Source organism: Sceloporus occidentalis, unplaced genomic scaffold, assembly GCF_023333645.1.
Source record: "Sceloporus occidentalis isolate IW3139 unplaced genomic scaffold, rSceOcc1.0.p SCAF_8, whole genome shotgun sequence".
NCBI lineage: Eukaryota > Metazoa > Chordata > Lepidosauria > Squamata > Phrynosomatidae > Sceloporus > Sceloporus occidentalis.
In genome coordinates this window covers 12,897,869-12,924,528 of record NW_028316988.1, presented here as the reverse complement: position 1 = coordinate 12,924,528, position 26,660 = coordinate 12,897,869, and the positions used below count along the sequence as shown (strand labels likewise).

Sequence of the window (26,660 nt, the reverse complement as noted above, 5' to 3'; positions counted from 1 at the left end):
AAGCAAAACAGCAACAACAACAACACACACATATATATACATGTATGAATATATATATATGTACATATATATATATATATATATATATAATATGTGCATGTTTATGTATATATGTACAATCTTTCCCACGACACGAAAACACATATATATATATACTGTATATACATATTCGTACACATATTATACACACACACACACACACACACATACATATACGTAGGTATGAAATAGACATGGTCTATTATTGCATTAAACTGAATGGCATGATGGATGAAGGAACAATTCATGCTTTGATTGATTTACTGAGGGAATAAGGCTTAACCAAGTAATTAAAGATATAGGTCCTATGCTTAGACCTGAAAAAGGATCCTTTGGCTGTTGATGGGGTCCATTCACAGGACACAGTTATAGTGCTATCGTTCCATTTTTGTGGAATCCCAGGATTTGTAGTTTGTGGAGACATTGGTTGAGAATTCTCAATGCTCCTCCCTAAACTGCAAATCCCAGCTTCTGTAGGACGGAACCATGGCAGTTAATGTGGAACAACAGCACAATGATTCTGTAGTGTGAATGGGGCCCTAAGTTCTACTCTAGTTGGAACTGACCAACGAGGACTGCATCTGCACTGCAGAAATAATGCACTTTTGACACTGCTTTAACTGCCCCGGCCCAGTGCTATGGAATTCTGGGATTTGGAGTGTTGTGAGATGTTTAGCCTTCTCTGTCGGAGATCCCTGGTGCCACCTCAAACTACAAATCCCAGGAGCCCATAGCACTGAGCCATAACAGTTAAAACAGTATCAAACTGCATTAATTAGGATGCAGCCATAATAAATAAATCCAGAGTGCTAAAGTGACCAGTCCCTCAGTTCTCCCTGCTATAACTTCAGGCAAGTGTTTTCCTGAGCATAGGTAAAGTGCATTTCTGTCTCCTCCTCTTGCCTCCCAAAGACAAGCTGGTTTCTCCAAGGGATGGAAAGAAGGAGAGAGAGGTTCTGGTGTTCCCTGTTTCCTCGCTTGGCCTCTTTCAGCCTTTCCTCTTCCCTTTTCCAGGGTTTCTTCAAGAGGACGGTGCAGAATAACAAGCACTACACATGTACGGAGAGCCAGAACTGCAAGATTGACAAGACGCAGCGCAAGAGGTGCCCCTACTGCCGTTTCCAGAAGTGCCTGGCTGTGGGAATGAGGCTGGAAGGTGAGCCAGAGCATGCACTCTTCTCTTTAGGGGTGCTGCTGGGGGATTCTGGGAACTGTCATTTAAATACTGAGAGCCAGTGTGGTGTAGTGGTTTGAGTGTTGGATTTTGCTAGGTTCAGGTTTGAATCCCCAACCGGCCATGGAATCCCAGTGGGGGACCTTGGGCAAGTCTTCTTATTTGGAGGTCTTTAAACAGAGGCTGGATGGCCACCTGTTGGTGATGCTTTGATTGAGAGTTCCTGCATGGCAGAATAGGGTTTGGGCTGGATGGTCTTTGTGGTCTCTTCCAACTCTATGATTCTATGTCACTCTCTCTCAGCCTCAGGACAGCGAAGCAAACCCTAGAATAGGGCCACCATACAACAACACAGCAATTTTTAAAATATAGATATTTTCTAGATGCAATTCTGAATAATTAGCCTATTTCCCCCCAAGTTTGTTGGGAGGGAATCATAAGTTTGGGGTTGCTGCTTGTTGTATGTGTAGGAGGCAGGGACTGCTTGGCTTTGAACAATAGAAAGTGGAAGCAAATTCTTTTGCCGAAATCTGGGAGGCCGGGAGGAGGGCCAGCAAGAGGCCAGCCTGTCCGCACTGTCTGGGCCTGGGCTTTAATTTTGTTGCTTCTTTGAGAGAGCCAGAATGGTCTTGGATTCGAAAACAAGACAAAACTCCCAGGGATGCCTTCGAATCCAGAAACTCTTCTTCTGCATCTCATACACAGGACTCTGGGTGGGCAAACTGTAGGTAGCCCTGGGGCCAGATGTGGCCCAAGTATTGGATTGTTGTTGTGTTTTGTTTGTGCCCTGACTCCTACCCAATGCTTCTTTTCTGTAGGGGAGTTAGGGTAAATTGACTCTCCTGGAATCATCAAGGAACAGGCGTTCATATTTTAAAATAGATAACAGAGTGCTCTTGCAAAGTTTAAGATTAAAAAATACACACACACACACACACACACACACAGAGCCCTCCACATTTGCTGGGGTTACAGGCACAGGACCTCCCCCCCCCCCTGCAAAAGTGGAAAAAACACAAACAACTCTAGGCCACTCGCAAACAAGTATGATCTGCAGATTCAACCCACCATGGATGCCTTTGAGAAAGTGGGGCTCCTTCACAAGGCAGAAGTGGGCAGCTGGCATGACTTGCCATCATCTCTGCTGTTGCCCTACACAATTTTTAATAGGGGCTTATAAGCCTCATTCAGAGTCTCTCAAGTTTGCAAGGCTTTCAGTCCCTATTAAAAATGGGATAGGGCAGTAGCAGAGATGGCAGCAAATAATCCACGGATAATCAAATCCTCAAAAGCAAATGTGGGGGGCTGAGTGTACTTGATTCCACCTCCACAACCCAGGAATGGGCTTTGGGCCATTTGTGATTTTACTTTGACATTTGCTGGCACTCTGTGCAGCCCCCACTCCTACACCAGGGAAAGAAATTTGGCCTCTGGATCCACCATCTCCATTGGCTGTCCCTTCTATATATGCTCATAAACATTCTGTTCTACACAAACTCCAGAGATGATTCTTGGGTTCAAAACAAGGGGAGGGTATAAATGGTGTATGAAGGCACCTGGGCACTTCATTTTCCCTTCTTTGAATGTTCATAATGCTCCATCCTGCCACCACTGGAAGTCTCCATCTTGCCATGTTCTGCAACTCTCAAATGCCCATGTCTTGAGCTTGAGAACTTGTCACCTGGCTGGCTGGAGCCCTCCTTGGAGCTTAGATGCAGCAAGAGAGGCTCTCCTTCTCACAAACACTTCCTTCAAGGGCTGTTTCTAAATTCAGGCACTTTTCTTACACAACTTCATTCCCAGATGCTGTGCAGTAACAGCCAGGTAGGCAGTAAGGTTCACAGCTCCATTCTCACTCCAGCAAAAATGATCTGGTAGTGGATAATGGACTTTGCTCTAGTGGAGACCTGTCTCCAATCAGAACAGGCAATCCATTGTGTGCTCTGGACAACAACTCCCATGGGTCACCAGCCAGCATGACCAATGAGCACGGATTTTTCGTTTAAAAAACATCTGGCGCCAGCCTGGCTAGGCGAACAACAAGCTTGGCCTACATTCATGTATTCTGGCAAATAAACAAATGAATTCCATTAACTAGCTAACAACATGTAAAAGGGTGCTCCTATCAGGATGGAGAACCTTCTGCTCTCCAGGTAACTGGGACTTCAGCTCCCAGAAGCCTCAGCCAGCATGGCCAGTGGTCAGGGATGGCAGGCACCGGAGACCAAAACATCGGACAGGGCCTCTCTTTGCTTTGTTTTATGGGATGGGGGAACCTACTAATCACGGATTGTGCCCACTTCTAACAGCTCCTTCACCAGTGGAGGAGAAAAGTTGGTCTAGCTTTTCTTGGTTTGGGAGGTCAAGGGGAAAAGAGGACCAGAGTTGTGTGGGGAGTGGAGACAGGAGCAGTGGAGCATCCTCTGGGTGGGGACAGAATCCACCTAGATTGTGCGAGCTTTCTTCCTGCGTGGAATGATGGCACAGCTTGTTCTGTACATGATGTGCTGCAGCCACATGCAACTATGTGCAGCAGCAAGCTCTTTTGGATGTCACATGGGTGAGCACATCCAGCATGATGCAAATCTCTCGAAGCCTAGAGCCACCTTCTTTCGGACAGAGCTGAGATGCTGAAGCCAATCCAGCCTTCGCCCACTCAGGACCTATAGCAGGGAAGGGATCACACCGAACACCGCCATCTCTCTGGCCTAGGGACAAGACAGGGAAGACTGGAGAGCTCTCAGAGCTGTGATTCAGTAAAGGGATAAGAGCTTGGGAAAGTTGTTTTTTTGGACCATGGTTCCCAGAATCCCCCAGCCATGCTGTAGCCCAAACATGCTGGCCTCAGGGGGAAGGCAATGGCAAGTCTCTTTGAAGAGACCTGTCAAGAAAACCACATGATAGCTTGGCCTTAGGGTTGCCATAAGTCAAAAATGATTTGCACACAATACATACACACAGGAAAGCTAACAACAATAACAATAATATCCTTTCTACTGGATCTCCTTGGTTAAAGAGATTTCAGAGAAACATGAGGACAGGCCAGCTTTTGTTGCAAAAACAGCTCGGAAATGGTAGAGAAAATCCCATTTTTTCCCAGATAAAAAAAGGTGAGTGAGTCGGGGGATCAGTGGGTCCCACTAAACTCCAGTGGAAGGCAAAGGACCTTCTGATTTTCTGAGATCAGTTGCACGGAGGGTTTGGATGCTGCTCTTCAGACCTCCCTTCCTGCTGCTGTTGTATATTACAGGCTCTGGAGTTGTTCCTTGCTGCGGAGGAGGAGGTTGCAGGAATGATAAGAGAAAGATTCTTTGCTTGACCTTTTTGCAGGAAGTGGCCATAACAAGACTGCCATAACAAGGCTGCCTGAGCGAACTAGAGCTGGGTTGGGAGCATCCCTTGGGACCCACAGGGGGAGAAATGTGGTTGAGGGTGATGGAGAGCAGAGAGCAAAGTGGGAAGGGTGGCAAAGGCAGACCCCAAAGCTCCTGGGGGCTAGGGGATTCTGGGAGCTGTAGTCCCAAGAAACATTAACATTCCCAACATCTTTATCCACAAGCACTCTTTGGCTTGTTCAGGAACGATGCTGTGCTCTAAAGCATTGGTTCTCAACCTCTTGCCCTCCATATGTTTTGGACCAACTCCCAGAACCTCAGCCAGAATGAACTATCCCTTGGGTCAGGATTCTGGGGGCTGTAGTCCCACAAAGCAAACTTTCTGCAGCTCAGAAAGAATGTATGTATTTATCGACGGGTAGGAGAACTCTCCAAAGCTGGAGGTCTGGAGGGCTCCATTTTTAAGGTGTCTTTCTCTCGTCCTTTCCCCACATTTTCTCCTTCTTCCCCTGCCAGCTGTCCGCGCAGACCGCATGCGAGGTGGGCGCAACAAGTTTGGCCCCATGTACAAGCGTGACCGGGCCCTGAAGCAGCAGAAGAAGGCCCTGATCCGTGCCAACGGCTTCAAACTGGAGACCACAGTGGTGGCACCCCCGCCTCCACCCCCGCCACCTCCCGTCGTCTCTCCTGTCCAGGCAGCAGACTACAGTGGCCTCCCAGCCTCCCTCCACGGCCTGGCTCACCACCACCACCACCACCATCACCACCACCATCATCCTGGGGTGGTGTCAGCATCCAAAGGGCCTCCACCACCTCCACTCAGCAGCAGTGCCTCTGCCATGACGCCTGTCGACTACGAGCGCAGCCCCTATGGAACGCCCGCGCTGGCCATGCCAGGCTTCCCCTACCCTCCACCCTTCGCCAGCCGGGCCATCAAGTCTGAGTTCCCGGACCCATACGCAGCACATCCCCATGAGGCGGCGGCACCGGCTTACCCCTATCCTGAGGCCTACCCAGGGGGTGGCAGTCACGGAGGTGGTGGGTCTCCAGGTGCTGCCACAGCCCCAGATGTGCCTGAGGTGATACTGAAGCTGCTGCAGCTGGAGCCTGATGAGGCACAAGTCAAGGGTCGCATTCTGGCCTGCCTCCAACAGGAGCAGGGCAAGAGCCGCCATGAGAAACTCAGCGCCTTTGGGCTGATGTGCAGGATGGCCGACCAGACCCTCTTTGCCATTGTGGAGTGGGCACGAAGCTGTATTTTCTTCAAAGAATTGGAGGTGAGGAGAGAAGAGGAGGGTGGGCATGATGGGCAGGACTGAAGGAATAAGAGACCCTCCTCTTTTTTTGCCTTTTTGAGGGCTACTGCTCCCAGTATCCCCAGCCATGCTCAGAGGTTGGAATGAGACCAAAGTTTAGATTAGTGATTCCTTGGACTTCAGCTCCAAGAAGTCCTACCGAACTTGGCCAACCGTTAAGGATTCTAGAATCTGAAGTCCAAAATGCCTGGAGGACCAAAGTTTGGGAACCACTAGTTTAGACTAATCCCAGAATGGACTCCCCACTCCACCAAGTGAACTGGTGTGAATGAATATTATGAGGCAAGGGATAATAAAACAGGTGTGGGGTGTGTACCTGTAGTTGGCAACAGATCAGGGATCGTTGTTTGCTAGTGCTCTCCTTGGTGCTAAAACCCCCTGGGAGCTTGCCTTAGAAAACCTTAAGGGGTTTCAGGGCCTAAGAAAACCCTATGAAATTGAGGGGGTCATCATAAATCAACAGGCAATGTGAAGATATATACATATAGCTGCAGAGATGGCCTTCTGGGAAGTTTGTAAATGGAGCTTGAAAGCAGCATCCCTCAGCTATTTCTCCCACTTAGTTGGTAGACTGGGCTTGTACATGACAGAAGAGTGCTTAGGACATCATGGACAGCCAAAAAGACAAACAAATGAATCCTTGAACAGATCAGACCAAGCTCTCCTTGGAAGGCAAGATGGTCGAGTTGAGGCGATCCTACTTTGGCCACATCATGGGTAGGCATGAAAAAACAATCATGCTAGGAAAGGTACAAGGAGGAGAAGAAGACTGTATGCCAGATGGATGGACTCAGTTGTGGGCATGAGTTTGCAGGACCTAAGCAGAGAAGTGGAAGAAAGGGATTCTTGGAGATGTCTCATCCACAGGGTCGCCATGAGTCAGAATCGACTATAGGGCACCTAACAACAACAACACAGCCTGATTTAAAGTGACAGTGGATGACCCTTCTTCCCTCCCTTGCCTGTCCCCCACTCCCTGTAAAGTCAATCTAAGCAAGTGGCCAATTTATAAATGCCTAAAGCCAGCCATGCGTAACCACCTTGTCACATGCTGAAGTCTGGTCTGTGTGTGTATGTTTATTTCCATTTGCAAGCAGCCTCCTTGGACTAGCAGAGCAGAACAGCTCTGTGCCCTCTGCCCACATCCCACAAAATCCCCTCAGTTCCTCATCCATCCTTTCCCTGAGCCATAAAAGGGGCCACGGTGGGCTTATGTGTTAAATGAACTCTGGCTCATGTGGTTTTTATATTGGCCCACTAAACCGTCCCCTTCTTTGCTGCCTCCTCAGGAAGAGAATAAAACTGCCAGCCCTGGCAATCCATGGGTACAACTTATTTCCAGGCCTGGGCAGGATAGAGATCAGGTGGGAAAGGGGCTAGTAGCCAAACAAGCTCTGTTTGGGGTCTTTTCAAGCCTGAGTGACTTTTTGGTATGGCCCGATCTTCTATTTCAGAACAAGGATGAAGTTGGTTCCTTGTTCCCATGTCCTTATTAGTGTAAAAATCCAAATCATGCTGCTAAGTCATTCAGATCAATAAAGACCTGAGGTTTGAATGCCTTTGTACCATCCAAACTTCTTTTAAATCCCCCATGTTGCATGTTGCCATAATCTTCTTTTCAAAAAGAGCTTGGTTCAGTAGCAAGCTTAATTTTTTGTCTTGGAAAGGGACAGTTTTTTGATTTTGACAATATGCAACATGGGGTATTTAAAAGATGTTTTGAGGTGCAGGGGCATTTGAACCTCATGTCTTTGTTTGGCCAAATTATTCGCCTTAGTTTTGAATTTTTGCAGAAAGAAAGACCAGAGAACCAAGAATAAGGAACCATCATCTGCCCTCTTGTTTCAGGTACATGCCAAGTAGAAAATGGGAACATTATCCTCTCTTCTCTGTCTTGCCTCATCCCGCTGCTGGTATTTTTTTTTTATAAGAAGCTCCTTTCATAACTACATGTAAGATGGTTCCTTTGGGGCTGTCTTCTGCCTTAAAGGGTGAATAAAGGGAATGATTGGCTCAGTGTAAGGCTGCAGGGTGTATGTGTACGTGGGGGTGGGTGGGTGGGGGGGTGTCGAGTTCATATTCTGCACCTGTTTTCAAGGTCAGACCTCAGCTCTGGGACTTGCAAAATAGCAGGGTGTCTTGCTAAACAGTGACAGAAGCCCTCTTTCCAACCTTTCCTCTCACATTATACAATTATAGCCCTATGATGCCACTCCAACTACCATTATTCCATCCTATGGACTCCTGGAATCTGCATTTGAAGGAGGACTACTTAGAATACTTGATTGAACCATTCAGACAGATCCACACTTTGGGAATTTCTTTGGACTGATGAGTTTAGCTCCCTGTGCAATTATAGTGGTTTTATACCACTTTAACAGTCAAGGCTCCATCCTATGGAATCTTGGGATTTGTAGTTTGGTTAGGTGATTGAATACTCTGCAAGGGAGTCCAAGTAGACCACAAGTTGAACATGAGTGAACAGTGTGATGCGGCAGCTAAAAAGGCCAATGCTATTTTAGGCTGCATCAATAGAAGTATAGTGTCTAGATCAAGAGAAGTAATAGTGCCACTGTATTCTGCTTTGGTCAGGCCCCACCTAGAATATTGTGTCCAGTTCTGGGCGCCACAATTCAGAAAGGACATTGAGAAACTGGAGCGTGTCCAAAGGAGGGCGACAAAAATGGTGAAGGGTCTGGAAACCATGCCCTATGAGGAACGACTTAGGGAGCTGGGGTTGTTTAGCCTGGAGAAAAGAAGGTTAAGAGGTGATATGATAGCCCTGTTTAAATATTTGAAAGGATGTCATATTGAGGAGGGAGCAAGCTTGTTTTCTGCTGCTCCAGAGAACAGGACCCGGAACAGTGGATGCAAGCTACAGGAAAAGAGATTCCACCTGAACATTAGGAGGAACTTCCTGACAGTAAGGGCTGTTCGACAGTGGAATGCACTTCCTCGGAAGGTGATAGAGTCTCCTTCCTTGGAGGTCTTTAAACAGAGGCTGGATGGCCATCTGTCAGGGATGCTTTGATTGGATTTCCTGCATGGCAGGGGGTTAGACTGGATGGCCCTAGTGGTCTCTTCCAACTCTACGATTCTATGATTCTATGATTCTAAGGGAGCTGGTATGGTATAATGGTCTGAGTGCTGGATTACAGCTCTGGAGACTGGAGTGCAAATCCCTACTTGAACATGTAAACCCACATGTTGACCTTGGACAAGTCACATTCTCTCAGCCTTAGAGGAAGATAAAGACTAACCTCCTCTGAACAAATCTTGTGGTCAAGGTTTCAAACCCTGTGACAGGTTTGCTGTAAGTTGACAGCATGACAACATTGCTTGCAAACAGAGAGCCAGTGTGGTGTAATGGATTGGGTGTTGGACTAGGAGCCTGGGAGACCATGGTTCAAATCTCCATTCAGCCATGGAATTCCACTGAGTGTCCTTGGGGGAAGCCATACTCTCAGCCTCAGAGGAAGGCAATGTCAATCTGCCTGAACAAATCTTACCAAGAAAAGCATGTGATAAATTCATTTTAGGGTAGCCATAAATCAGAAATGGCTTGAAGGCTCACAACAGCTCTTCCAAGCCAGGCAGGTTGGTTGCAGAGAGAACCATGCTGGCAAACATAGGATGAGTGTGATGCTACTGCAGATGCTGTTGCGAAGCTGCCATTTCCTATCCCCCACCAGGAAGGCAGTCCCTGAATTGGAGATAAGGATCTTTTGAACAAAGTGTGCTTCCATCTGCCCCAGTGAGGTGTTGATCTTACAGTGCCTTTGAGACACAGGGCTTATTTTGGCCAGATTTCAGACTCTTTATCATACCTTCTAATTCCAGCATTTGAGCTGAGGGTGCCAACCATTTAAGTAGCCAAAACAGCACCATATACGCTAAAGAGGGAGGTCTTTAAGCAGACTTTGATGGTAGTGGGGAGAAGCTGGGTTTGTAGGAGTTATCCTCCCAAGAAAAGAAAGGTAAGAATAGAGAAAAAAGTAACTTTTGTGGCACTTTGTAGAGCAGCTGGTTTTATTTCAGCATTCGCTTTCATGGAGCTCAGTCCGCTTCCTTGTTTGTACCACGGCCTCTGAGGAAATGGGTGGCATGAGCCATGAAAGTTGGTGCCAAAATAAATCAGTTATTCTGGTGGGATTTTCCCCACCGCTACCATCTTCTCTTCAAGATGAGCTATGAACATTTTCCTTAAAAGCTGAGAATTTACCGAGGCGTTTAACTCTCACACCGTATCACCCTGAGCATATGTTTTGAGTGGGTTTATTAAATTATATATTAAATCCAGCGGCTGGAAAAGGACACGGTGTCCCAGAGCTGGGGATGGCTGGAGCACAATCTATTCTGTCTGCCCTGTCCCCACTGCAAATCTTCCTGCAAGCTTCTTGACACATCTCATCTCTGCTCACTTAGAGCGGGTATTTATGGGTGTCATCCCTGACCTCTTGTCTGTCGTCTGCCCTGCCACACACCTCTCCCTCCATAAACAAGCGGGTGACCCCTCAAATCCCCCACCCCACCCTTTCCTGGCCTGGCGCTCTTCTTATTAGTCTTGCCTCCCGAAGGCCAGCGGAGCCTGTAACTCTCCGGCCGGCTGACACCACAAGAACGCCAGCGCATCACTCTTGCGGGCCCAGATTGGCAGAGGCGAGCTCTCGTTTGTCAGCACCCAGACTGACAGAATTACTAGCCCTTAAATGAAACGATATATCTGGGGAGTTAAATCTGTTTCCAATCCAACTGCACTCTGAGGGTCGGGAGGGGGAGAAGCAGGCAGCTGGATGCAAAGCAATGTCAAGAGGCCAATTAGATGGGGGCTAGGGGGGTGCAAGGCCAGTCCCATTCCTCCATCCGTCACAGAAAGGCACCCAATGTAAGAGGCATGTTGAGATGCCACTTTCCCAGGGACTGGTGGTAGTGGCACATTGATGGCATTGGTGACTTCATACCCTTTAACCATTCCAATTTGGCAGGGACAGTACCAATTAATTTTCTGCCATCCCACTTTTTCAACTGCTTTTAATATGTCCTACTTTGTCCTCCACAGTTGCTGTAAAGTGAGCTCAAGGAACAAAAGTAGCTTGTGTTGAGTTAACTCAGCAGGCAGGGAGAAAAGAGAGAAAGGACCTGAGCCCTTCCCAGTTGGCTCAGACAAAAGCCAACTGGAATAGCATCTCCTAGCTTGTGCATTCTCCCTCATTCACAACTCTGATGTTACTTGGTCACCCATCTCCTGGTTTTCAGCTGTGAAATATTGGAGGGTATGTGAGTTTAGGGGTGGGGAGAAGCCTAAATATACCTTGAAGACACCAGAGCCTGCCTGATCTTGGATGCCAAGCAGGATCAGGCCTGGCTTGAACTTGGATGGGGGGCCACCGAGGAATATCTGGTGCTGTAAGCCAGTGTTTATCCAAGTGTGCCATTAAAATTGGTTGGGGAAAAAATTGGGGAGAGTGATTCCAAGCAGGTTGGTAGTGTCCCAGGAGTCCCTCAAAAATGGAGTTGGGCTCCACATATGGCTCATGGGCCACTTTTTTCCCATCCCTGGCCTAAAGGATTCTGAACTGCCTCTGAGGGGATTGAATTCAGTGACTGGAAGCTCTTGAGACTGAGATGCTGCAGAGCTAAGGGCTGCACCTTCCTGGATTATCCAGCACACTTTGCTGCTAGCTGTGTGCTCATCTAAATCCTCTTGGTTCTTGCTGGCTCTCTTCCTTTGCGGCTCATCCTGGCCGAAGCTGGGTTTTGATCTGGGTCAATGTGACCCCCACCCCTATGTGCCAAAGAATATTTGGCTTGTGGGAATGCAGCTGCAGTGGAAGCCGTTGAATGCTGGGGAGTTTGTGGAAGTAGTTTCTGACCTGGTTGTCATTTTCCTTCCATCCTTTCTCTTCTCACCCCTCTTTTGAGTCTGTCCAGCCACATGTTAGGTTGCAAGGAGAGATCCAGAAGAGCCCCTCTGGAGAGTTGCCTGCCCTGCCCCCAACTTTCCCAGGAAAGCTTCATTTTCGCCCTCAAGGAATGGCTGTTTCCAAAGGTTATGGCTTCCTTTGACTGTCTTCCTTCAGCTGTCCTGTATCTGGCAAAATGTCCAAAGTTGGAAGAGTGATTGGGGGTACGGTTTGTGATGGTGCTGCTGATCTGCTCACCTTACTTTTCCCAACAGTGTGGTTCAGAGCAGACTTCCATCACTAGGTCCCATTCAAATGTGTTGGACTACAGCTGCCATTATCCCTAGCAAAAAGAGAGATCAAGAAAGTTTTGAGCTGTTGTGCCAAGATGCCTGGTAGGAAGGCAATTAAAGCCATGTTTTCCTGATTGTCTCTGCCTTCTGTAATGGAGGCATGGGGACAAAGAAGAGAGGGATAGGGGGAGTCCAATGCTGGAGCATCCAAAGGTGTTTAGCCTGTTATTAACACCTTCCACTTGTGAAAGGTTTTTGATTGTCATCGGTCCCTTCTCAATTGTCAAGGTGACACCTCCAATCTTCACCAAATAATTGTATCATTCTCTTCCCCCACACCCATGCAGTTGTTGCATCCATAGCAGCCTCTCAAAGTCTTAAACACTTGTACGGCACCTTCATGCACCATGTGTGCGTGCGCTATGCCCACACCAGCCTCACTTGCACACATTTTGCTCCACATGGATCTTTTTTCTTTTTCTTTCCTTTTGTGATTTCTTATTTCCACAAGAGCAGGGCTGGTAAAAATAATTGGCAACAACTGACAAAGCCAATGGGGAGAGCTGGATGGGATTCTGGGAGACCAGGCTTTGAATCCCTCTTTGGCATGGAAACTTTGGCAAATCACACTAACGGCAAGCCTCCTCTGGACAAATTTTGTCAAGAAAACACTGTGATAGCTTTGCCTTAAGATTGCCATAGGTTGGAAGTGACTTGAAGGCACACAACAACAACAAAAGACAAAGAAATTGGTCCAAGAGCAAACTGAGCCTGCGCTCTTCTCTGGAACCCAGAATACCTTAACTGAGGCTGTCATTTCTCTGAAGATGCAAGACACAGATGCAGGCAAAACGTCAGGAATAAACTCTTCTAGAACATGGTCACATAGCCCCCCCCCAAAAAAAACATAAAAATGAGGCTATCATACTTTAGACATATCATGAGAAGACATACGATTCATTGAAAAAGATGATAACGCTGGGAAATTGGAAGGTAGTAAGGAAAGAGGATTGACTCAGAAAAGGAAGCTGCTGTCCTGAGTTTGCAAAACCAGAGCAGGCTATGAATAGCAGGATGCTGTGTAGGTTTCATGTTCATAGGCTGCCAAAAGTAAAAGCTGACTTGGCAGCACATCTCAACAACTATTTCCTTACTTTCCAACCAATGGCTCCAGTGTGCCTTCATTGCTGGGGAGAAACCCTTCTGGTGGTTGAGAGCAAGAGACTTTTTTCCAAGGCCATTGAGTCTGATATAATTCCAGAACTGGTTCACTCTCTGCTCCCTTTCTTCCTCCAGCACCCTCTTAGAAGAAGCCAGCAACTCCAGTCTCAAATTAACTGGGCCTCAAAACAATTTGCACCTCTAAATAGCCACCTTTTGTCCGCTGATGGAGCACTTGCTCAGAAATAGCTTCCCCTCCCTTTTCTTCTGGGGCTTTGCTGTTGCAAAGGTCATTGGTCAGTCAGAGGGACATGAGTTGTGAAACTATCAACCTTGCGTTGAAAACTTGGCTTTTTGGTAAAGACACTTTTCTGTAATTGCAAAAGATTTAATTGTCTTCTACGGGTGCCGCACATGACTATCACAACTAACCCTTTCCCAGATTTGTGAAAAAAAATTATAACAAACGCTCCCACTGCCTCCCTCCCTCTCCATGGCCAGCATTTGACCAAGGACCACTTTGAATCCATTGCTGGGACTACAGGAATGCAGAAGGAAAGGCGAGTCCTTCTTTGCCCAGGTAGTCTCTTTTTCCTTTTTCCTCCCACAAGCATTTATTAGGTGGAGCAGGAGAGAGAAAAATCTGACTCTAGAGGCCACATATAGCCCCCCCCCCCAAAGGTGTTTTTTGCAGCTCTCAACCCATCCTGACCCCCAAGGAGGTCTGCCCAGTGTGAAATAACCCCCCCCCCCAAAAAAAAAGGTTGGTAATTAATTAATATCTTGTCTTTCTCCCAACACGGGACCCAAAATGGTTCACAACATGCAATGAAACAATGTACGTTTAAAAATAAAACTCGAAACTCTAATGGTAAAGACGTTGCTGCATAGGTATGGTTTGATTTCAGTGGTTTCATTGGGGCAATTTTGGACTAAACCTCTGTGGCACCTCTTTTTGCCTGGGCTATTTTAAGTTTTGCTCACCTAGGAAAGAAATTAACCTTTCAATGGGTTGTAGCCTTCCCTCTGCACTGTTTAACAACCACTTCACCCTCTTTTCAGTACCTGAAGTAGATGTATAAATACCTCTATTTCTTGGGAGAAGGCAGCCCATGTGGCTCTGGACTCCCACAGTTGTCTAATCCCTACATTAGACAAAGTCATTGAAGAGGATGCTTTTCATGACTACTAAGTCCTGTGGGTGCATATTTGCTTCAGTGTGTGCGTGTGTGTGTGTGTGCGTGCGCATGTGTGTGAATGAGGTAATATGCGTCAGTTGCCAGGGGAACAGGAGCAGGAAAGTGGTGTTGGACTCACATCTGCTGGTGCATATCCCATGGACGTCGTTCTGACTGCTGGGCAAACTGGTGTTGACAAGGGTTAGAAAGGAAGATGTTCCCCTTCTTCTCCTATGAATAACCCAGACCATTTGTACTTCTAGGGGTCAGCAGTTCTGTCTCTCCAACATTTATGGCCTACAACTCCCATAGCCAATGGAGAGAATCATGGGCTTGCCACTCCTTAAAAACGTTTGGAGGGGGCACACTGATCTAGTCCAGCAATGCCATAGCTGCTCAGGCCACTCATATTGCCACTGGGGCCTCAATTGCTTAATCTGTAAAAAATCCACAGCAGCAGTTTATCCAACTCTCACAGCTCTGTTATACAGGAACAGTGAAAAGATATGAAGTCAAAGGCTTTCACAGCCAGTGGCCATACTTTTCTGTGGGTCTTCCAGGTTATGTGGCTGCATTCTGGAAGAAGATGCCCCCTCTGAAGATGCCAGCCACAAATGCATGTGAAACATCAGGAATAAATTCTTCCAGAACACAGCCACATAGCCTGGAAAACCCACAGAAGATCACAGTAAAAAGACTTTGCCAAAGAGCCATGCTAGGCAGAGACTGGGAGCAACTACTGTCCTAGTGTAGGTTCTTCCCTGGATTGTTTACTGACCATCAACAGCAATCGAATGCTTATAGGATCTCACTGAGGTTTCTTCTCTCTGTGTGTGGCATAAGCCCCACAAGAGCACTTCCTACCCTCCCGCTTCTGCTTCTCCTCCTTGTTGCTCCAGCCCATAAGCGTTGTGCTTTGTGGATGCTCTTTGCTGTGCAGTTGTGGTTACCTCTCTGGCCTCCCCTCTGTTTCCCTTCCAAGCTTTCCATTAAAAGAGCTGTGTACACAATGGCCATAGAAATGTGGACACTCTGCAGATGCATGTGTGTGTGTGTTTATGTGTATGTGTGTGCGCTTGTAGGGGGATGGTCAGGTGGGACCGGCATGATGCATCTCTATTGTCCATTACGCTCTCAGCTTCTTTTGTTGCTTCTGCTGAGGTGTTGGCTTCTACACAACAGCAGCGGCGGCACACAACAACATTTCAGAACCTCTCTGTGTGTGTGTGCACGCGCACTGAGATGGGACCAATTTCTCCCAGAAGAGGAGATGGTGGGGAGCAAGGAGTGGGGTGACATTGCAAGTGGTCATTCCCAGGTCTCAGATTTTGGCCCTGAAATCTCCGACTTGGGATCTTCCTGACCCAGCAAACCAATGTTCCAGACAAAAATAAAACCAGGGGAGGTGAGTTGATCCCTGGTCCAAGGAAGTTAAGGGAGATTGTTTCTCCAGCTTCTTCCACTTTGCATTCCTTCAGGCCAGAGGAACAATGGACAGTGTATCCCCGGAGTGCAAAAATTGTATCAACTTCTGCAGCCGGTGTCTCTCAAGAGACACTATTCCTTTTGTCCGGCAAACAACAGGCCCGTGTTCTCTCCATCCCTCCCTTGGTTGCTGCTGGACGGTTGGACAGAAGGCTCTGTGTGAAAAAATTGGGGAAGATTCTCCATCCGAAGGGGGTGAACTTTTCTAGATAAAAGAAAGGAGCTAAAATGAGGTAGCTATTGCTACCCTCCTCTTCCAAGTCTGCTGCCTGGGGAATGCCAGTTTGGCTCATTTGTGTGTGTGTGATGGGGGACAACATTGGATGGGGGAATAGGTTGAGACACAGGGGTGATGGGGAATAGGTCTAGGGGTCTCACCAGAGTTCTCTGATAGAAGCAAAAGTGCTTTCACACTACACAGTAATGCCAGCTTCATACCATTTTGACTTTTCCAGCTCGATCTTATGGAATCCTAGGATTTAAAATTCTTTGCCAGAGAGCTCTGGTGTGTCACCAAATTACAAATCCCAGGATTTTGCAGGATACAGCTCTGGCAGTGGGATTAAAGACTCACTTGTTATTGCTATTGATCTCAGGAGCAGGCAGAGGGGTCTCACCTGCTTTGATTTTTGTCTGTCTCTCTCTCCTCCATCCAGGTGGGAGACCAGATGAAGTTACTGCAGAACTGCTGGAGCGAGCTACTGGTTTTTGACCACATCTTCCGCCAAGTGCAGTACGGGAAAGAGCACAGCATGGTGCTGGTGACAGGCCAGGAGGTATAAGCCAGCTCCCGTAATTTGGGGAGGGGGGGAGATGGGATAGGAAATTGATCAGTCAAACCAATCAATGAAATAGTTGGGTGGAGTGGGAGGCTGGAATGGTGGCTGGGGATTTATATGAAATGTGAATTATTAGACTATGTGAAGAAATTGCCCGGTTTGGATAAAGATATGTCCTTACAATCTAGGACACTGTACAACAGCAGCCATTTATTATTATTATTATTATTATTATTATTATTATTATTATTATTTAGTCTCCATTATTAATAGCCCAAAAGCTCCAGATCCTGTCTGATCTTGGAAGCTAAGCACAGTCAGGCCTGGTTAGTAAATGGATGGGAGAAGGCCAAAGAATACTAGGTGTTGCCTTCAGAGGAAGGCAATGGCAAATCACAACTGAATGGATATACCTTGCCTAAAAAAACCCTATAAAATTCAATTTTCACCAAAAGTGAACAGTTGACTTTTAAGAATGCCACACACACTCACACACCAATCAGAATTAGTAATTGTTATTCACTATTATTCATTGTTAGTTATCACAATTTATAACTGCTGCTGTTACCAGTCATTTTTGTTCATCATTATTAATTCATCATCATCATCACCATTCACAGAATCATAGTATCATAGAGTTGGAAGAGAACATAAGGGCCATCCAGTCCAACCCCCTGCCGTGCAGGCACATTAAAATAATTGCTTATTTTATTTCATTTTAAAGACCCAAAACCTATTGTAAGTCCCAACCAGAGCTGACCCATTGAATCAGTGGCATTTCCCTAGGTGTTGACTAACTGTTCAACAGTTTGGTTCAATGGTTTTACTCTAGGTGAGGGCTGGCCAACCGGGTTCTGTTCAACATAATGTTATTTTCTGTTTGCATTGTTAACAAACAGAAGTGTGAATGAATGAATGACTCTTGGGCTGGAAGGGTAATGCGGGTGGGTTGAAGGTCTTCCTGCATGCTCTGCCCCTGCCATGAGATGGTGCTTTGGGGGTCCTTAGCCTTGTCCCCTTCCCTTTCTTTTTCTTCTTCTCAAGGTGGACTTGTCAACGGTGGCCACGCAGGCAGGCTCCATCCTGCACAACCTCGTGCTGCGAGCTCAGGAGCTGGTGCTTCACTTGCATTCCCTCCAAGTGGACAAGCAGGAGTTTGTCTGTCTAAAGTTCCTTATCCTCTTCAGCCTTGGTAAGCTGGTGTTGTGGGAAGGGAAGGGACGATAGCAGATGTGGGGCAGCATGTTAGTTTTACAGGAAAATGGACAGCTTAGGTTAATTTTCATTTGGTTATTCTGGAAGAACACACATTTGTGAAGAGCTACTTCCTGGTTGGCAATTCTGTTACGTCATACATTTTGACTATTCCTCGTTATTATTTTGAAATCCTGGCGACACTATTGGGATGCCCCCCAAATAATAGTGCTGTTGGGGTGGAAGGGAAGAGTCAACCTCTGGTTTAGTGTCAGTGGCATTGGGATGCCTCCACATTACTGTCACACCTTTGACCCAGAGATTTTGGTGCATCTGCTTCTCTCCTAGACAAAACAGCTGCCAGAGCGGGGTGGGCAGGAAACATGGCTTGCAAGGGAGAGAGGCTGGGCTTGCCCGCTGCCACTGTTTATATGCTGTTATCTTGCATGAGCTGACAATTGCGTAGGTAGTTCTCCCCCTTCTGCCATGCTTTTCTTGTTAAGTGCCATCAAATTGACTTCAACTTCTGAGACCCTATGAGTGAGAGACCTCCAAGTCAATGTGTCATCAACAGCCCTGGTTGCTCAGGTCTTGCAAGCTCAGGTCTTCCTTAGTTGAGTCTATCCACCTGGAATAAGCTTCCCTCCCCCTCCTTTCTAATCTGTCTAGGATCTTTGTCTTTTCTAGCAAGTCATATCTTCCCCTGATATGACCAAAGTATGACAGCCTCAGTTTAGTCATCTAAAAAGGTGGCAAAAGAAAGCTGAGAAAAGAACCTCTTCCCTTCCTGCATGTGATCAACCAACCTGTCATGTAAAGAGGCATTTTCTCCTTGGTTGCCTTCCAATCCCACTTCTATTTGCACATTGCATTCAAAACCATGTAAGGGCGTTTTTCCCCCTTTGTCTAAGATTTCTAAACTGGGAATATAAGGCAAGCCACTGCCCTCATCTTGCAGTACCCTATGCTCAGTCTCTCTTGTGGGTACTGAAGCCATGTGCCCTCTTCAGCCTCAGGAGCCCAGGTAGTGCAGTGGTTAAATGGCTGTACTGCAGACAGTCACTCACAAACCACAAGGTTGTGAGTTCAATACCAGCCAGGGGCTCAGGGTCAACTCAGTCTGGCATTCTTCTGTAGGTCGCTAAAATGAGTGCCCACCTTGTTGGGGGCAATTAGCTTACACTTTGTAAACCGCTTGATACATTGGTAAGCAGTATAGAAATGTACTTGCTATTACTAGCTGCACCAAGTTGCGCCCATTGCTGTAATTGCCCTGCAGTGGGGCATTTTCACATCTTCCTTCCTTTTTGCCTGGTATGGTCCCAGCACCACTGTGGCCCACACTTGCACAGGCAGGCGAAGTGCCATTTGAGTCCCCCACTTGCATACGCTGCTTGAGTCTAAATAGATTCCTCCCCCCTTCTCTCTCTCTTCTTCTTCCTCTCCCCCCCCCCCCCCCCCAAAGCAGGTAAAGAGGTTTAATTAAAATTCGGGCCTTCTCCAAACAGCAATATTTATGAGGATGGCACAGGTTAGCTTTGTTCTCTGGAAGGGCTTAATAGAGCCTTAATGGACTGACCCTCCCCATGCGCAGGGCTGACTTCCATTCTCCACGCGCCACTCGAGGGGAGGGAAGCAAGAGCGGCTTTTATGCGCCTCGCATTCCCTTAAGCGGTTGCAATTTATCAGAAGCCTCTGGCAAACAAAAGGAGCTCTGAATGGGAAGAACACTCCAGGGCATAGAAATCCGTGTGTCGTTCTCCCTCCACCTCCGTTGGTGCTCTGTCTCTCTTGGGGAGGGTCTTTCCCCCCTCCCCACTTCCCCCCTCTTTTCCCCGCTTTTGTCGTAGGACGGAGTCTTTGCAGCCGCCGCCGCCAGGTCTCTCAATGAGAGCGAGTCGATGTTGTTATTTGGACAACATTCTTTTATGCCTCCAAGGAATGAAAAGATTATTCAAATATTCAATTAAAGCATGAATAGGGTTTCTACTCCAAACCAGGTGAGTTCATCAGGCTGAACTCACTATTGTGGAGCCAACACGGAGGAGAGAGATTTGACATTTCGCAAACGCGGCACCTCAGGGGTAGGTGGGGGGGGGGGTCTGTGTGCATTTTTTTTTAAATGTTCATTCTCATCTAAATATGGAACTTAGCAGAATATGACTTGGATCAAGAGATTTCATAATAGGAATGACTGATTATTAGCCATCGTCCCTGGCTGTCTGAGCTGGGGAAAAAGAGGACCACATCCTGCCCCCCTTTTATTGCACATTTTCTGGACTGCCTTGTTTGAACTTGCACCCAATTGTCAATCCAATACTTTTTTGGAATCCAGATGTTGGTCCTGTGCAGCCCCCATGCTATTATTAATGTCATCGTGTCCATGAGCATTGCCCATGGCATAGCATAAGAGGAGAAGTCCCTGCTTGAAGGAACCTACAATCTGTACAGAGGTTCTGGGGTATGTGTGGCACATTTGAATTTTGGTTGGGGGCCAAAGGGAAAGGCCCCAAAACTCCATATTTTAGCTTAAAGCTGTTGCTGCCAAGAGAAGCGAAAGCTGAGAAACCACCAAGTGATGATGAAGAAGATGGTGTGGGCATGTGGAGAAGTTCAAGACCAGGATTTGGTTCCCAAGGACCTGAGGGCTCCTCTGCTGTTCTACAGCTACCCAAAGAACCCTCTTTCTTCTGTAGGTACCTGTACCTGTGTTTGCTTCTCAGTCCCAGCTGCCAAACACATGGAGACAAAAACGACCTTGTCAGTGGCTTAAGGGGCAACCTGGTTATCTCTCTGTTTTCATATCTGCCAAGCATCCCTCTCTCTTTTTCTCTCCTTGCCTTGCGTAAAAGGATCTTTATGCTTCGTATCCTCAAAGCCTCCTTTGCCACAACACGACCGCACCAGAGATATCGTTTCCATGTCGGCTGAGTCCTTGTTGCTGCCTAGGGGAGGTTAGGGTTCTCCCTCCATCCCATGTTTTAAGAGGAACATAAGCCAGGGGTCCTAAATGTTGTTTGTCGTTGGGTGCAGAGGAGGCAAGTGGAGCAGTCCTTAGTCCTGTGGGTGCCATAAACTTAAAAGGTGGAATTAAAAAATAATAACAGGGGGTCTCTTAGAGCTCTCTCATTTGTAGGGTCACCAAACATCAAGGCCTGCTGGATGGTACATAACAACAACCAATTCATTTAATAAATATTTAATAGTAAATAGTTATCCCACTTTTCTTCTGGTTTCTAGAGTCCTAGTCCAGCACCCAAACTTCTACACCACATTGGCTCTCAAGGGTAGAAATATTCAAAATAAATAAATGAGTACAGAACACATCCTCATAGCCCAAAAAATCCACAAAAAACTATGGATGCTGGCCATGAAAGCCTTTCACTTCACACAGTAACCCCTATTGATTCAATGGCCCTAGGAGAACCAATTGAATTTGGGCCATATTGTGTGCCGACTCTTTCACCTGCCTTGCTAAAAGTCTGTTTATGGAGATGCATTGACGTCACCACCAGCAACTAAGAGAAGTGGGCAGAGAACCCATGAGAGCGTGTGCCTCTTAGCTTTCCTCTCAAGGTGGATTCTGGCCTTAACTCAGCCCTCCTTCCCTTGTCTTCCTGCAGATGTGAAGTACGTGGAGAATTCGAGCCTGGTGAAAGAGGCGCAGGAGAAAGCCAATGCGGCACTGCTGGAGTACACGGTCTGCCACTACCCGCATGCCACGGACAAATTCCGGCAGCTCCTGCTCCGGCTGGCCGACATCCGGGCCCTCAGCATGCAGGCCGAGGAATATTTATACCACAAGCACCTGAGCGGAGAAGTCCCGTGCAACAACCTGCTGATCGAAATGCTCCACGCTAAGCGGACTTGAGAATGCGGCTGGGGCAAAGCGGCGGGCAATCTTCTCCTCCTGGGAAAGAGAGACTGGCGCATGGAGATGCCGGCAACGCAGGCGGGAGAGAGGGCCAGGCCAGGGGGCAGGGCAGGGCAGGGGTGAGGGCGTCCTTGCCCCTTCCCTGACAGGCATTCTCTCCCAGTAGTCCTGTTTTAATCTGTGCCCTTGAAAAGCACCAGGCTGTCCCTGGGGGCACGTATGTGTGTGTATGTTGCCAACAACTCTACTGAGCGTCGCTCTTCTGCGTTCGCTGATTTCAGCTCTCAGCTTCTGCCTTCCCTCTCTTCTCTCTCCTGCTGTCAAGAGATGGGAAAAGGTTTTTAGGGGGGATTTGCTTTGTTCCCCCCGCTTTATATCTGAAATAGTGAGGCTAGACCACATGGGGCTGCCCTTGGAGACTGTTCTGGGAGGGCCTGGTTTGCACTGAGGGTGGGTGGGGTGTCCTCAGCAAGAGGGGAGATGGAAAAGGGACTCAGCAGAAATGAACCCTGTCCCCAAAATGTCCCTCTGCAGTTGGTTGGACTACAACTCCCAAAATCCAGTAGCCACCTGTGGCCTCTTACAGCTGGGAAATGAGCCAGTAAGGGTTTCTCTATTAGTCGTTTCGTTCCCCTTTCTCTTTTATTTTTAATGTCTTCTGAAGTACATTGAGTTCCCCGAGACTTTGTTCCTTATTGTTACTTTCACAAGCTTATTATTGTATCGTTAAAAATGTGTGTCTTCTGTCTAGCAGATGCTGCACAAATTTTTATTCTGCCAGCTCTTCTCCTCCCAAAACATGCCAAGAAAAGGATTGCCCTGGACTGGTTCCTCCCTTCCTACCTCCAGTCCTTGTTTCAGATCCTGGTCTCAGATTGTTCTTCTCTTCTCCTGAAATCCCTTCTACCCAACCATGTAAGAGACCTGTTCACTTGGCAACCCCAGGTTGATGGGAGTTGTAGTCCAGCACACTGTGAGGATGTTGGTTTCAGACAGACTGACAATCCCACACCAGTGGTTCTCCAAACTTTTAGCTCTGTGGGATAGTTTGGATTTCAGTGCGCAGAAGCCCGTGTTAGAATGGAAAGGGATTCTGGAGTTTGAAATCCAAAACAGGGTTCAGAGATCATAGGGATTCACAGGATGGAGCCATGATGGTTAAGAGGGTGTCAAACTGTTGTAATGTGTAGTGCAGATAGACTCAGTAGTCTGGTTGAACACGTTCATGTTTTACACTCATCTTGAAAGGACAAAGCAGGAATAAAACACTTGTCACAGGTGAAACACATAGGGGTCCCCCCAAAAAAACACTTTTTGATGGATTCCAGATTCTGGTTTTGACCCCGTGTCCTAACACCCCCCTCTCCCCATATGTATATACCACAGAATTGTTTCCCATAGCTTAGCCTGGGCCTTCCCATTGCTCCACTTTGGCTTTGGAAGTGGAAAGGAGTGGGGCAGGCTTTTTGGGGGTGCTGCACCCGATCCGGGCACCGGCGCCATGTGCCTTCCCCTCACCCCAGCCCTTTGCAATGCCTCAACGATGCCCCCCACTCCCAAGATGCTTTGCAGATGCTGCTGTGTGGTTGTGTCTGTTGTGTTTTGATGAGATAGTCATGCCTATTTTTATTTTCTTCCTCCTCCTCCTCCAATCCCAGATGGGATGAATGGGCTGTTTTGTTTGTGTGTGTGTGCGCGCACGCGTACATGTGTGCATCATAGTTTGAAAGCAATGGCGTGTGTGGTTTGAAAGCAGCAACCTCTGTGTGCCTGTTTTGTCTCTCTTACCTCCTTTTCGAAAAATGAAAAAGTGTCCTTAAGTGTCTCTCCTCTTCTCCTCCACCTTCCTTTCTCACCTGCTTCAGAAATCCTTCTGAGGCAGGTAGGTTTGTGTGTGTCTGTGTGTGTCTGTGTGTGTGTGTGTGTAAGATACAACTACCTTGCCAAATGAAGACATTCCAATAAATTTTTTTTTTTTGCAATTCACTTACAGTCAAACTATTTTTCTGGGTGTGTGAGAAAGCTAATATTACCAGTGGTTTTCTGTCCCACAGTCATAAATGTTTAAATTTTCATGGTGCCTCTAGTATGGTGTTTGTAGCTGTCCATTATGACTAAGAATAGAATTTGGAAAAGTTAGTTTTGGAGGACTGCAGCTCCCCACATCCCCAACTGACCTGGCTGTCATGGTTGCTGTCTTATACAGCATCGGAAAAGGAACAAAACATGGAGTAGAGAAGAAAGGGTATACAGACAACTTTCCAGACAGTTGGAGAGGATTCCAGAGACGAATAAGTCACTCAGGAGCCCACAGTAGAAGTGAAAGGAAATGGAGAAAGCATTTGATAAGACAGAAAATAATTGCGAGTAGAAAAACCACATGCATTTGTGCATGGAATAATTTCCCCGGAACTCTTTGAGATGTTTGAACTTGGGGAGAATACAGGGCAGAAATGCTTGTTTTCTTCTACATTGCTGAGAAAACTGCAGTACTTACTCATCCTTGCATACAAGCATAATAGAACCAAGAGGTTATATCCGTATCCTCCATAGCCTCTTCCTTCATTCCTGTCATGTTTTTGACTCTGTCTCACAATTTGCCCGGTGTCCCCTCAGCACCTGATCCTCCAGTGACATGTCTCACTCCAACAGTCCATTAAAATAAACAAGACCAGCCCTCATCTGTTGGAGTTTGAATTGATACCCTCAGTGTGATGCATTTGCTTCCTTTCCAGATGATTTTTGAAATTTCCATGGGACAATCCCATAGGTTTGCTTAGACAGGCTTGCCTCTGAGCATGTACTAAGTACACTTCTCCCTTCCCTTGTGCTAAATGCATCCCAACATCTACCGTAAATTGCATCCTTTATGGACTCCAAATAAGAGCCACAGTCCAACAACATCCAGGAGGCAAAAGGTTTTCCTTGGAGTCGAAGGCTTTTGTGGCTGGCATCTTCCGTAGTTCTTTGTGGGTTTTTCAGGCTACGAGTTTGTTCCTGACGCTTTGCCAGCATCTGTGGCTGGCATCTTCAGAGTTAGGAACCTGAGGATAGAATCAGTTCATAGAACTGATAGTTGAAGATAGTTGAGATGAGGCAGGGAAAGACACTTTGCTTCTGCCCAGAGGCACCATGTCCTTTCAGGTCTGCATCACAGGGTTCAGGGCTGAGCCCTCTGCCGTGATGGAAGAACAGGTCAGTGCCAGGGCTGAAGGCGGGCTGCGCTCTCTCATCATTGCATACGTCTATCTCTCTGAAGGAAGTTGTGTAACATCAAGCAGCAGGTTTGCTGCCCTGGCTGCAGAACAGAAACAGTCTGGAACCACAGCTCACTCTTTGCATAGTGGAAAATAGCACAAACATACCTGCATTGCAGTGCTGTAAATGGATTTCCACCAGGCAGTATGGTCCTGTAGTCTCTTGTTTTGTGGAAGTCAATCCAACTCCTGAAATTGGTGGACCACGGGCTGGTGCCTGTCTATAAGCCATTTGCTGTCAGTCATGGCAAGAAACATTTGTAGCCAATGGGAACAAATACATTACTGGGCCTTGGGACACAAAAGGGAGGGAAAAATCTGTCTTCCACATCAGATCACCCAAGAACCACTATCCTAGGCAGGGATAGGCACTATCCTATCCTATCTGGTCCTCTTCTGTCTTGTGCTGCAGTTTACATCAGCATTATAGGCCTTGTGAGAACCGGCATGAGATGCCAACCTGGCACAACCTCTGAGAAAATGTAATTGTTTATGTAACAGTCATTTTTGCCAGCACAAAGCTGGAAGGTGATTCTGACCGATTCTTCTTCTTCTTCTTTTGGGAAACGGCTGTGGTGATGTTAGGAGCAAGACCGAAACTCACATGAAGCACAAAACACGATCCCTACATTTATTGCCCAGAAGGGTTGCCAAGCCTGAGAGTCCATGTCAGTGGCGCATTCCTTTTTGTCGAAAGCATGGGAGCAACATTTGTTTTGGGAGGCTGATACGGTGGGAGGGAATTTTTTTTAGAAAGGTCCACAGTTGTTTTCTAGACAAAACAAGATGTCTGGTGACAAGGAAGGGGAGTCAATGCGGCGTAGCAGCGACAGTGCAGGGCTGGGACTGAAAATCCCACTCCTAGTCCCCAGACCCACTGGATGACTTTGGGCTAGTCCTCTTTGGACCAGTCTGCCTCATAGGGTTGTCATTGAACGTTTGAGGCAAATTATAACATAGCCAGCAAAGATATATCCTGTGGTTCTAAGAACATTCTGAAAACAGAGAAACATGTAAACATATTATACTCACTTCAAATGTTTAATAAACACCATTTTCTTTCTAAAGGAAACTCACAGAATCTGGCCAAATCCCTAATCCAGAGAATTAATCCATTAAAATAATTAACACAAAGATATACTTGCCAGAAATGGCATAAACTGGAAGAGGATGCAGGGTAATTTACAAGGCTTGTTTAAATACTTGTTGAATTTCTTTTTTGTTTTGAGAAAAAGAAATGTTGTTCTAAAGATTTCTCATGTCAACCTCTGGACAATCTAGAGGCATCCTGGCACCTGTAAAAACACAGAGGGTTACTTTTCAGAAAGGAAAGAAGGACAATATAAAGGCATCTAATCCACAAGAGAGGTGGCATTAAAAATAGATTTCAAACTCAGGCTTCAATCTAACATCCCTTCAGCATAATGTAAGGAGAAATGCATCGCCAGACTATGCCACTCCCAGTCTGAAGAGAAGCATTGCACAAAACATGCTGATGATGTGCTGTGCAATGCACAACTAAATGTCAACTGCAATGCACAACTGCAACACTCAGCGTTGTTGAATGCACAACTGTTTCTTTCCCAATGGATCGGACCCAATGCCTTTGCACTGCACTCACCTAAAAAGAGAAACCTGGTAGTGCATGGGCTTGGAACAGAGACAAGAGGGA

General features: G+C 46.9%; 1 protein-coding gene across 7 annotated transcripts in view; it reads left to right on the top strand.

Annotated features, from left to right (window-relative positions):
• Positions 1-22,196, top strand: part of LOC149307957 (steroidogenic factor 1-like) — a 33,247-nt gene extending 11,051 nt beyond the window's left edge. For all 7 annotated transcript variants that reach the window (XM_089534746.1, XM_089534748.1, XM_089534749.1 and 4 more), the window contains exons 3-7: positions 1,054-1,195; positions 5,065-5,825; positions 16,541-16,660; positions 17,708-17,855; positions 21,481-22,196. In XM_089534746.1, coding sequence (XP_089390872.1) covers positions 1,054-1,195; positions 5,065-5,825; positions 16,541-16,660; positions 17,708-17,855; positions 21,481-21,728 — 1,419 coding nt within the window. In that variant the 3' untranslated portion in view covers positions 21,729-22,196. The remainder of the gene's footprint in view (positions 1-1,053; positions 1,196-5,064; positions 5,826-16,540; positions 16,661-17,707; positions 17,856-21,480) is intronic.
• The last annotated feature ends 4,464 nt before the right edge of the window (positions 22,197-26,660 follow it).